This window comes from Ahaetulla prasina, chromosome 9 (genome assembly GCF_028640845.1).
Source record: "Ahaetulla prasina isolate Xishuangbanna chromosome 9, ASM2864084v1, whole genome shotgun sequence".
In the NCBI taxonomy this organism is placed as follows: Eukaryota; Metazoa; Chordata; class Lepidosauria; order Squamata; family Colubridae; genus Ahaetulla; species Ahaetulla prasina.
In genome coordinates this window covers 3,912,718-3,926,124 of record NC_080547.1, presented here as the reverse complement: position 1 = coordinate 3,926,124, position 13,407 = coordinate 3,912,718, and the positions used below count along the sequence as shown (strand labels likewise).

General features: G+C 39.4%; 1 protein-coding gene across 2 annotated transcripts in view; it reads right to left on the bottom strand.

The window, feature by feature from the left end:
• Positions 1 to 13,407, bottom strand: part of NSD3 (nuclear receptor binding SET domain protein 3) — a 119,036-nt gene that overhangs the window by 91,819 nt on the left and 13,810 nt on the right. For both annotated transcript variants that reach the window (XM_058194054.1, XM_058194055.1), the window contains exon 2: positions 723 to 1,444. In XM_058194054.1, coding sequence (XP_058050037.1) covers positions 723 to 1,400 — 678 coding nt within the window. In that variant the 5' untranslated portion in view covers positions 1,401 to 1,444. The remainder of the gene's footprint in view (positions 1 to 722; positions 1,445 to 13,407) is intronic.

Sequence of the window (13,407 nt, the reverse complement as noted above, 5' to 3'; positions counted from 1 at the left end):
ATACCACAAAAAAAAAAGAAGACAGAAAATGCAAAAAGACCAGGAATTGTTGTCAACAGAAAATGTACTGCCTATGATTTTCATTCTCCCTCCCTAATTATACCCCAAAATGAAGCACCGTACAACTTTAATAGCCGTCATGTCACTCAGCTGTAATAAAATTACTGAGATAATATTCACCCATCATAGTATTGTACAATTTGACTCTAGAAGAATCTAAAGTTCTTTATAAATTATTCTGACAATTTGCATAGTTGGTGGCAAAAGATGGTTTGGGGTTTCCCCCCCCCCCCTGCAGTAGAGAAAAATCTACAATTTTTATTTTTTTAATAAAATGCATTTATACAAACAGTCCAGGGTGGAATGCTACTAAGCAATCTTTGGGCACTGATTGGCAATATTCCATAAAAGCCAAGCTGACAAGCAGATGGAAAAAATATTAAGAAAAAGACTCAGAAAAGCAATGCTTTGCAGCAACATTAAGAAGAAAGAAGAAAGGAGGAGGAGGAGGAGGAAGAGGAAGAGGAGGAGGGGGGGAGGGGGAGGAGGAGGAGGAGGAGCGGAAGAAGAAGAAGAAGAAGAAGAAGAAGAAGAAGAAGAAGAAGAAGAAGAAGAAGAAGAAGAAGAAGAAGAAGAAGAAGAAGAAGAGGAATAGCAAAATCAACAACAACAACAAGAAGAAACCACCCATGGAATTATTGTTATTTTTTACTCCAACTTACATTTTGCTCCTCCGGCTCAAGTTTCGGAATCTTGCGTGACTTGCGCTCTTCTGAATGGGCAGCGTCATGCTTGCTACTTTTTTTCCGTTTCTCCTTCCTCCCTTCGTGCTTGGACTTCGCAAACTCGCTGGCTTGCACTTCGTTTAAAAGATCCCCACACAGCGAGGACTCAAACAATTCCCTGCCGTTCTGGATAGTTTTGGTTATTTTGAGTTTAATTTCTGGTGAGCCTGTCTTCTTTGGAATCACCGTCTGGGAGACCGAGGGAGGTGGGGGCTGAGGAGGAGAAGGTTTTTCCAGAAGGTCGTGGGGCCTTAGGTTAGAGTTCTCCATTTGATAATACTCCGGTGGGCTAAAGTTTCTAACGGTGCCAAAGCCGTTGGCAGAGCCATTGGGATACTGGCTGAAGGACTGGAATTTGGCCTGGGGCTCGTACATGCCAATTTGGGGAAATCCATTAATGAGGGGCGGAAGGTCCTCGGCTGTTGGCGTGGGATACTGAAAACCTTGCTGTAAGGCAAGGGCAGCTTCATAGGGTGTCTGTCGACCATCTTCCGTGATGTCGCTGTGGGCATCGAAAGCATCCTCTTGGCGGTTGTTCGCCGAATCAATGAGTTGAGGTGGTTGCTGAATTGTGTTTCCCATGATCCCTTGCATGAAAGAGAAGGAGAAATCCATTGTTCTGCTCCAGCATCCTTAGCTTTCCCTTTTTCTCATAGGGCCTGAAATGAGAGATGGAAAGAGAGAGAGAGAGAAAAAAAGATTTATTTATTTTATTTATTTTATTTTGTCACAACAATATATGTAGGTATCATACAAAAAGATTATATAGTAAATAAACACATATATGGGTAAATATAAGGAGGTATAAGCATATATATCGGAAGAAGAAAAGAAAAACAATAGGACAGGAACGGTAGGCATGTTTGTGCACTTATGGACGCCCCTTATGGTTCTCTTAGGAATGGGGTGAGGTCAATAGTAGAAAGTTTTTGGTTAAAGTTTTTAGGATTATGAGAAGAGACCACAGAGTCAGGTAAAGTATTCCAAGCACTGATGATTCTGTTACAGAAGTCATATTTTCTGCAATCTAGATTGAAGCGGTTGACATTAAGTTTAAATCTATTGGTTGCTCTAGTATTATTGCAATTGAAGCTGAAGTAGTCTTTGACAGGAAGGACATTACAATAGATGATTCTGTGAGTTAAGCTTAGGTCTTGTCGAAGGCGACGGAGTTCCAAGTTTTCTAAGCCTAGGATTTCGAGTCTGGTGGGATAGGGTATTTTATTGTTTTCAGAGGAATGGAGAACTCTTCTTGTAAAATATTTCTGGACACGTTCAATTGTATTGATGTCAGAGATGTGGTGAGGGTTCCAAACTGGCGAGCTGTATTCTAGAATTGGTCTAGCAAATGTTTTATATGCTCTGGTTAGTAGTGTGGTATTTTTGGAAAAGAAGCTACGCAAAATTAGGTTTACAACTCTTAGAGCTTTTTTTGCTATGTAGTTGCAGTGGGCTTTGGCACTTAGATCATTTGACATGAAAACTCCAAGGTCTTTGAGATGTGATTCTATGGCTTCTCTAGCAAAATTTAGAAAAATCAAGGTGATCGCTACGATTGAACGGGAATTTCCCCCTTTCTGCTAACAAGGTTTCAAAGACTAGGAAGTTTACTACAGCATAAACTCTAGTGTATAGAGAAGGGGTCTTAAGACTTGTGGACTTCAACTCCCAGAATTCCTCAGCCAGCAAAGTTTTGCTTTGCAGCAACATTAAAAAGAAAGAAGAAAGGAGGAGGAGGAGGAGGAGGAAGAGGAGGAGGAGGAGAAGCAAAGCTGGCTGAGGAACTCTGGGAGTTGAAGTCCACAAATTGCCAAAGTTGGAGACCCCTGGTGTACAGCAAACTTTTTTTATTTGGTACACAAAAGGTTTTCTATCGTTATTGTAAAGGCAACTAAAGAACGGGTCCATGTGAAGGTCTAATTAAACTGATGTATTGCTAATCATGCCTAGGCACAGGAATCGCCTCAATTAATGGTTAACACCTGCTTGGAGTTTGATAAGCGTTAACTGAATTCAAGAGCGGCTGGATTACTTGGCTTGTGGCTATGTAGGGATTCTAAGGCTGATGATGTCTTTTTTAAATCCACCCCCGGGATTCGGCCAGTCCTTCTCCTGTATCAGGTAATGCAAACATGGAGCACAAAAATATACTTGGACACTTCTGAAAGTTGAACAGTACACCATTCAGCGACACTTGTTTGTGACATGGGCAGTTATATAAATTTGACATATAGATACATAAAATTAGAGCATTTCTATGTGCCCCCCGCTATCTATCTGTCTGTCTGTCTGTCTGTCTGTCTATACATCCATCCATCCATCCTGTTTCCCCTAAAATAAGACATCCCCTGATAATAAGCCCAATTGGGCTTTTGAGCACATGCACGAAAATAAACGCCCCTCCGAAAATAAGCCCTCCCCAAAAATATTTAAACTCATACACAGCCGGTCCCTGCCATTTCCTGTGGTTTTCTCCACACACCCCAAAATAATAAGACCTGAAAATAAGGCCAAGCGCTTATTTCAGGGTTCAAAAAAATATAAGACAGGGTCTTATTTTTTGGGAAACACAGTCTCTCTCTCTCTCTCTCTCTCTCTCTTTCTCTTCCTTTCTCTTTTTCTCTTTCTCTTCCTTCTTTTTCTCCTTCCTTCCCTCCCTCTGTTTAAATATATGCTTTTTAACCACTTCAGAGAGGGGCTCTGGGCTTTTCCCCCTTTTGTTTCAGCACGCATATTTACACTTCAAGGACCAGTCTGTTGGTCTTTAAAGATGTCGGCTGTCGCTGTTTGCAATAGATTTACCATCACTATTTACACAGTACACTCCAACTTAATCGCTCACGATTAACAGTGTATGCAAAATAGGACAGAGCAATTATTAGGCCAATATGAAAGCTCAAGATCTGTTCCAAAAAGCAATTTGGAGTAAAACAAAATAAAAAGAAACGAAAGAAGCACATTGTTTCATAGAACTTGGTATTCAACTCCGAGAGACCACATATAATAGATATTTTCCATGATAATCTATCTCTAGCCTTCCACCATTAAAAGCATTATGAAGCCGTAAGGTTAAAGGTTCCCCTCACACATACGTGCGAGTCGCTCCCAACTCTAGGGGGCGGTGCTCATCTCAGTTTCAAAGCGGAAGAGCCAGAACTATCCGAAGACATCTCCATGGTCATGTGGCTGGCATGACTCAATACCAAAGGTGCATGGAACGCAGTTACCTTCCCACCAAAGGTGGTCCCTATTTTTCTACTTGCATTTTTTACCTGCTTTTGAACTGCTAGGTTGGCAGAAGCTCACTCTGTGACGGGAGCTCACTCTGTTAATACTAGGATTCGAACCGCTGAACTGCCGACCTTTTGATTGACAAGCTCAGTGTCTTAGCCACTGAGCCACCGCATCCAAAATAAACTGCCCAAAGATAGGAGATATCTTCATCTATATTTTGTTTTCTCCCTATGTTTGGAAACTTAATTTACCAGATTTATGTAAAAACACACAAGGGGAAATTTTTCAGTGTTAATTCAGGGCATTTTATTTTGTGCCCACTGAAAGTTTCAGTGGTTCTCAACCTTTTCTTCACCAGCGACCCGCCTTTAAATACCTTTTGTGGCCATGGACCCCTGGACTTAACTCAATATTTAAATCAAAACGTTTCTTTAAGCCTTCGTGGATCCCATAATGGCATCGTGGGGGGCCCAGAGGATCGCGGAGCACAGGTTAAGAAACACTGGGGCTAAATCATTCTATGAAATGGGCAGGGAGAAAAAAAAATAATTTCAGTCCCTTAAAATATGTTGAAAATGTAAGGAAAAGGCTAAATACAGCAAGCAATTTCTTTGCACTTCTCGAATATGTATTTACCACCGAATTTGGGAGTAACTTCAACAATGCTAATTTCGGCAGCACAATCATAATGGCTTCTGAGGCAAAACAAGATTGGCTATGGGTGGCTCAGAAACCTGCAAGAGATAAATCACAATCTATATATACATACATACATATATATATCCATACAGCTGCACCGTTGTTTATCTCTTTTATGCTTTTCTTGGAAGAAAAAAAAATATTTGGAGTAGATATCCTGAAATATGAATATGTTATACAGTGCATACATCTAGATTGGTAAGATTGGAAGTGTTACCAAGTTGTAATATTCACAAGAACAATTAAAAGAAATTGCAGGCAAGTACCATAAGCACATTACTGAAAGCGGCACTTTGGAAGGATTCAATTCTAGTTGCAGTTTTTTATGTTTGTGAGAATGGGCAGACTCCTACATTTAAATAATATTATTATAATATTATTAAATAATATTAATAATATTATTAAATAATAATTTAAATAATTCCCTCAACACTGTCAAACTATTCACTAGATCTGCACTACTATTAATCTTCTCATCGTTCCCATCACCCATCTCCTTCCACTTATGACTGTATGACTGTAACTTTGTTGCTTGTATCCTTACGATTTATACTGATATTATTTCCTGATTGCTTATTTGTAGCCTATGACTATCATTAAGTGTTGTACCTTAGAATTCTTGATGATCTCTTCTTTTATGTACACTGAGAGCATATGCACCAAGACAAATTCCTTGTGTGTCCAATCACACTTGGCCAATAAAAAATTCTATTCTATTCTATTCTATTCTATTCTTGTTTGCATAGCCTACCTGACAATACAGATAGTCCTCAACTTACTAGTTTGTTTAGTGGCCATTCAATATGGCTTCATACCCTGTTTCCCCCAAAATAAGACATCCCCCAATAATAAGCCCAATCAGGCTTTTGAGCGCATGGCAATAAGGCCAAGCGCTTATTTCGGGGTTCAAAAAAATATAAGACAGGGTCTTATTTTCGGGGAAACACAATATTTATGACGGTTGCAGTGTCCCAGAGTCATGTGGATCTCCTTTTGTGACCTTCTGACAAGCAAAGTCAATGGGGAAGCCAGATTCACTTAACAACCGTCTTACCAACTTAAAAAGTTGCAGTGATTCACTTATCAAAAATCTAATAAATAATAATAATAATAATAATAATAATAATAATAATAATAATAATAATAATAATAATCAACTGTGGCGAGGAAGGTTGTTTAAATTATGACCACACTTGAGTCCGAAGTTTCTGTTGCTAAGCGAGACAGTTAAGTGACTCACTTAGCAACAGAATCTTTGGACTCAATTGTAGTCATAAGTCGAGGACTATCTGTATGTAATAAACATTTTTTTCCTACCTATAATGGAACTTTCTGTAGAGAAATGTTCCCATGGGGCTACATCCCTCTCTCTATTTCTATTCTAAATGGGGAAAAGAGGCTGGAATTGTCTACAGGGCCAATTCTTAATTTTGGGAAACTAAAACTTATCAAACAGAATCTAATGGCCTCTACCTTAGACTAAGTTTTACACTTCAGTAGCCATAAAACATCCTAATTCAAAGGTTATATTCTCAATAAGGAGGAAAACCTAGGTTGACTGGATGCTACATACAAATTTAAACCTTTATTTTTTTCTCTTGTAAAAATCCCCTCAACAGCCGAAACTCAAACCTGGCATTTAAACATTTTTCTGGAAATATGTAAAGAAATGAAAAAGCCAATTTATTATAGTTTCCAAGCCAAAATATTTTCCTTATTAACCACATGGTGATATATTCCGCTCTCTTCATTTTCAACTATCAGCACAGTGCAGGGGTTCGTCTTTCTAAAAAAATATAGTTATAGCCCTTTAATCAAGTACAATATTTTAGATATATGAATCTTCAATAACAAATTATCTGTCTTAACCGCATATTAAATATGGAGTGGAATCAAGGTAATATTGCACTTAAAAATGCATGGTTTTGAACTCATAATTTACCGCTGATGGGACAGTTCAACATGCAGTTCAGTGGCCTTATGACCTATTTGGGCTTCTGATTGATATCTTATCTTGCCTCCCACCCCCACCCCGCACCCCCGCAGCTCAGGGCAGCAACCTTAGCACTTTCCCCTTCAATTTTCCCCCAACCAATAACTCCCTTGTCATAGGTTAGGCCTGTGGGATTGTAACTGACCCAGAGGTACATTTGAAAATCGACATAGGGATGGGCAACTTGTTGGTAGCTTCCCATCTAGTTAATGAATCTTTAAAAACCCAAGTTAGTCACAGCAAAGGTAATAATGGAGAGCAGGACGTGCCGTTTCAAAGCAGAAAGATTTGAAGTGCTCTAAGACCACCTCGACACCGGGGAAAAAAGCATTTTTGCAACCAGAATAACAACCAATGATGGGGTTAGCGTTCGTTAAGAATAAAAGGAGTGAAAAATGTTTCTTTCCTCTTCAAATCCATCAACCACTTACTTTCCCTCTACGAAAAACGGAACACAAAAGCAGAAGCAACAGAGTTGGCCATTATGGGGCCTGATTATTCCTGTGCTTTAAATGAAGAAAAGAGGAAGAAGAAAAATCCCGATTACGACTGAAAGAAGATATTAAAGCTTGAGCAAGCTTGTGCAACGTGAAAGGAGCCAGTATTCGGAGAAACAGAATAGACTTGCTGAGATATTTTAATCGTAAAATATACTTTAGAATGCAGCTACAACCCCATCATGCCTTACAACACTTGAAGAATACAAATGAAGCTATTCAGAGGCTCGGCTGTTAAACCTTCTATCTAATGAGGCCATTTCTTGCTAACACTTTTTGTTATGAGTTGAGACCAAAGAAAAGAGCTCGGACTTGCTGGAATGTAACAGGGCTCCCCAGTTCGAGAACTAATTATGCAAAACATGAATAAACAGCTTAGTTTTACCGGATTGTAGCTGTGCGGGAACATGCTAATTCACATCGTGGTTTGACTTCATCTAACATGTGAAGATAAAACATAAGTCACTTACTGGTTTGGGTGCAAGAATACTAACCATAGCCTGACCTGTTCTTGAATAAAGCAGCACGGAAGAATAGGCTTTGTATGCTGCTGAGCCCAGTCTGTTAGCTGTTAACACTTCAAAGCAATGACACAGGATGCACATATTTTTTTTAAAAAAAGGAGCAATATGTAAGCAGGATTTCCATAGCTTAATTTTTTGTTTTTCACCTTCTGTAGGTGTGGCTTGATGGCTGGTTAGAAAAAAAAATAGTCTTTCCCTTTCCTATCTACAGATATCAACTGGGGCAAGGCAGCCTTTTTCTTTCTTCCTGGTTGGCTTAAATCAGGGATGACTAATTTGCAAGGCATACCTGAAACAGGACGTCCTGCCACTGAAATTCAGAGTCACAATAACCCGTCTTCATGCTACAGTTTTTCCTATGATCATAAGGCTGGGGACGGGAGCAAGAGGCTTCAAGGAGGCAATCCGTTCTTATTTCTAGCTTTTGTTGTTGTTGCTAGTTGCAAAGTTGTGTCCGACCCATCGTGACCTCATGGACTTTCCTCCGGGCCTTCCTGTCCTCTACCATCCTCTGGAGTCCATTTAAGCTCACGCCGACTGTTTCAGTGACTCCATCCAGCCACCTCGTTCTCTGCCGTCCCCTTCTTCTTTTGCCCTCAATCTTTCCCAGCATTAGGCTCTTCTCCAGTGAGTCCTTCCTTCTCATTAGGTGGCCAAAGGATTTGAGTTTCATCTTCAGGATCTGGCCTTCTAAAGAGCATTCAGGGTTGATCTCCTCTAGGACTGATTTTTTTGATCGCCTTGCAGTCCAAGGGACTCGCAGGAGTCTTCTCCAGCACCAGAGTTCAAAGGCCTCCATTCTTTGGCGCTCAGCCTTTCTTATTGTCCAACTTTCACAGCCATACATTGCAGCTGGGAAAACCAGAGCCTTGACTAAACGCACTTTTGTTGGCAGGGTGATGTCTCTGCTTTTTAGTATGCTGTCTAGCTTTTGTCATGGTTTTCCTCCCCAGGAGCAAATGTCTTTTAATTTCTTGGCTGCAGTCCCCATCTGCGGCAATACTGGAGTCCAGGAAAATAAAATCTGTCACTACCTCCATTTTTCCCCCATCTATTTGCCAGGAACTGAGAGGGCCGGATGCCATGATCTTATGTCTTATATCTTTATGCCAAGATATAAAATATATATCTTGTTTCAAAGTTCAGCAACAGATGACAAATATTTGGGACATTTCAAAGGACGAAAATGGGGCCATCTACCTACCCTTTCAATAGGAAAAAAAAAAGAAGAAGCAGCAAAATTTTGATTTCATTCTTTTTGGGGTGCCACTATGTTTCAAACAATATCACCTTTATTCTGCACAAACTTTTTTTAAAAAAAACCTTTGATACAACAACTCTATTGAGAGAGACAGAGAGAGAGAGGGCAGGGGTCTGCAAGCCAGCTTTGCTGGCTGAGGAAGTCTGGGAGTTGAAGTCCACAAGTCTTAAAAAAAGCCAAGTTTGCAGACCCCTGAGATAGGGGAACCTTTCTCACTGGTCAGGAGGAAAGAGACTGCTGGGTTCCTGTTGCCATTAATAGCAGGAAGCAAAATAATCTGATTCTACCAGCCAACCAACCAACCAACCAACCAGATCACTTAATTAGTAGGCACAGATTGCTTAATTTCCCACTGCTAACGGCAGCAAGAAGCCAGTAATCCACATTAGGTCCCTTGGGAGGGCAGGGGGCAAGAGAAAAGTAGTATGTATCAGGGTGGATCAACTTGATTTAGATCGTGATTTAAAACACTAGTAAAAAGGCTTGATTTAAATCAACTTGATTTAAATCATAATTTTTAAAGAGCAACCGTCATCTCTTTCTCGTAGCAGCTCCTCCTCTGACCTGCTGTTCACTCCCCGACAGTCCCAATATTGCAGAATCTACAGCAGTGGTTCTCAACCTTTATAGTGCTGCAACCCCTTTAATACAATTCCCCACAATGTGGTGACCCCAACTGTAAAATTATTTTCATTTTGAATCTATCGCGCCTGAAGTCAGACACAGCGATCTGAACTGCCTGCGATTGCCTTGAGGACGGAGGCATTAAAGTGGAGACTCCTCCCCTATTAAGTTTATGGCGCCTGAAGCCAGATTAGGCTAGCGATTGGGAGTGATTGCAGCTGGCTTGAGAGGGAGACATCAGAGCAAAGATTTCTCTCTTTTTTAATTCATCGTGCCTGAAGCCGAATTCGGCTAGTGATTTGAAGAGCCTGCAGCTGGCTTGTGGAGTCAACCATTGGAGCGCGATTCTTGGACTCGCAAGTATACTTCCCATACTTCCGATGGTCTTAGGCGACCCCTGGCACATAGTCATTCGACCCCCAACGGGGTCGCGACCCACAAGTTGAGAACCGCTGATCTACAGCCTCATATGCTACATAACTAAGCTCCATTCCATGCCGAATAAACTAAATTATGAATGCATCTTAAATAGAAGACTATCTTTAGATAAGATTTTTTTACTCCAAAATCATTTTATTAAAAATAAATTTGATAAAAATCAAAAAAATCCAATTTAATTTTTTTTTAAAAATCCGATTTATTTTTTTTAATCATCAATTTTTATCCACCCTGGTATGTATGTAATGCATGTTTATTTTTATGAATATAAAGGGAAAGTTATAGGGATATGAATAAAAAACTTGTCATCTTATCCTCCTCATCTTTCCTACTATCTTCTCCTATTGGTGTCTTATGATTATGATTACATTACTTTGTTGTTTGTATGTACATTGGGAGCATCTGCATTGGAGAGAAATTCCTTTTGTGTCCAACACACTTGGCCAATAAAGAACTATTCCATTCCATTCTATTCTGTATTCTGTTGTATTGTATTCTATATTCTCTATTCTATTCTCTATTCTATTTTCTATTCTATTCCATTCCATTATGTATTCTGGTTTGGTTCTGCAACCCAACAAGACAGACACAGACTTCAGAGGATCATTAGAATGGCAGAAAAAGCAACGGCTACCAACCTGCCTTCCATTGAGGACCTGTATACTGCACGAGTCAAAAAGAGGGCTGTGAAAATATTTACAGATCCCTCACATCCAGGACATAAACTGTTTCAACTCCTACCCTCAAAACGACGCTATAGAGCACTGCACAAAAGAACAACTAGACACAAGAACAGTTTCTTCCCGAACGCCATCACTCTGCTAAACAAATAATTCCCTCAACACTGTCAAACTAGTTACTAAGTCTGCACTACTATTAATCTTCTCATCGTTCCCACCACCCATCTCCTCCCACTTATGACTGCATGACTGTAACTTTGTTGCTTGTATCCTTATTTATATTGGTATTGTTCCCCGATTGCTTATTTGTACCCTATGACTAAGTGTTGTACCTTATGATTCTTGATGAACGTATCTTTTCTTTTATGTACACTGAGAGAATATGCACCAAGACAAATTCCTTGTGTGTCCAATCACACTTGGCCAATAAAAAATTCTATTCTATTCTATTCTATTCTATTCTATTCTATTCTATTCTATTCTATTCTATTCTATTCTATTCTATTCTATTTTATTCTATTCTATTCTATTCTATTTTCTATATTTGATCTGCATTCTCCATTCTATTCTGTATTCTATTCTCCATTCCATTCCATTCCACTCCACTCTACTCTAAACTTTCCCCTGTAATGGAAAACTGTGACCTTAGGGATGAAACGCTTGCCAATTTTAGTTTAAGGCATATTCCAGATAAACGCAGTTTCAACTTTTGCATACCACTTTTAGAAGTAATTCAAAAAAAAGGGGGGGGCTGAAAACAAACACCCCTCTCCCTGAAATTAACAGACCAAGAAGGCTAGCCTTCTTGAAGACAACCTTCTACTTCTGCAGCTTTTAACCTTCTTGCCACATGTGTACTTCATTTCTTAAAGAAGCAGAACCTGACAGATGCCGAGAGTTTTCTTTTTGGTAGCGCATTTTCTAAACGTTCAGTAAAATGACAGTGTACTTCTGCTTTACTCTTTTGATAACAGGAATGAGTAAGTGAGTTACATGTCAACATGTGAGGAAACGAAAGACTGGCGTCAGCAAAAATGCAGTCATAAGGGAAATCTTGAGTAAGTTTGCTTTCCCCCACCTCCGTAGGTTTTTCCTCTGTATTTATTAACTTTCTGGCCCAAAACAACCTTAGGCATTTTTAATAGCTCACTATATAAAACGTGGCCCAATGAAACTCTGACATTACTGAATTCCAACACATCTTTTTCAATATCACCTTCTGCAAGCAAACATCCTTTAAATTAAAACAATCCCAAAAAACGACAGAAGCCGGACCAATCAATGAGAGAATGTTATAAAATGGAAATTATAATATAATATATAACAACAGAGTTGGAAGGGACCTTGGAGGCCTTCTAGTCCAACCCCCTGCCCAGGCAGGAAACCCTACACCACTTCAGACAGATGGTTATCCAACATTTTCTTAAAAATTTCCAGTGTTGGAGCATTCACAACTTCTGCAGGCAAGTTGTTCCACTGATTAATTGTTCTCACTGTCAGGAAATTTCTCCTTAGTTCTAGGTTGCTTCTCTCCTTGATTAGTTTCCACCCATTGCTTCTTGTCCTGCCCTCAGGTGCTTTGGAGAATAGTTTGACTCCTCCTTCTTTGTGGCAGCCACTGAGATATTGGAACACTGTTATCATGTCTCCCCTAATCCTTCTTTTGATTAAACTAGACATACCCAGTTCCTGCAACCGTTCTTCATATGTTTTAGCCTCCAGTCCCCTAATCATCTTTGTTGCTCTTCTTTGCACTCTTTCTAGAGTCTCAGCATCTTTTTTACATCGTGGCGACCAATTATTTGCAAAAGCTCTCTGTCACAGGAGTGTCAATTCGACCATGGCAACATCAGTGCCATTTCAAGTTTCATTATTGTGGTTTTTATGCTCTGAAAAAAGTGAAAAATCAGTAGATAGCTATCCTTCCGTTTTTTGAATAAGTACGAGTGCAAGTGAAAAACAGGGTGGATAAAAATGGAAGATTTTTTTAAAATTTAAATCGGATTTTTTTTATTTTTATCAAATTTATTTTAACAAAATGCTTTTGGAGTAAAAAAAATCTATCTAAAGATAGTTTTCTATTTAAGATACATCAATAATTTAGTTTATTCAGCATGTAATGGAGCTTAGTTATGTAGCATGAGGCTGTGTATTCTGTAATATGGAGATGGTTGGTGAGTCAACATTGGGTCAGAGGAGGAGCCGCTGTGGAACAGTTGCTCTTTAAAAATTATGATTTAAATCGAGTCGATTTAAACCAAGCCTTTCTACTAGTGATTTAAATCAGGATTTAAGTCAACTTGATTTAAATCAAATCCACCCTGGTTCAAAATATTACTGATATATTGTTTTTTTTCCACAGAAAGTTCTTTAAAATAATTCTTGATAGGTAAAGCCAGCCGTTAGCTTAATTTTTTTTCTCCCTTAAGTCCAAATGCTACGTCACATCCTAAGTACAGCTAATCCTCAACTTACGACCAGTTCATTAGCAATAGAAATGACAATGGACCATATCTGAAGTTCCAATTTCTACATTCCCCCCCCACTGGTCATGTGACTCCATTTTTGATGCTCAACAACTAAACTGCATTTATGGCTGTTTGCAGTGCGGCAGGGTCCTGTGGCCACAATTTCTGAAGCTCTGTTTGGGGTTTTTTTTTCTGAAGCTCTGT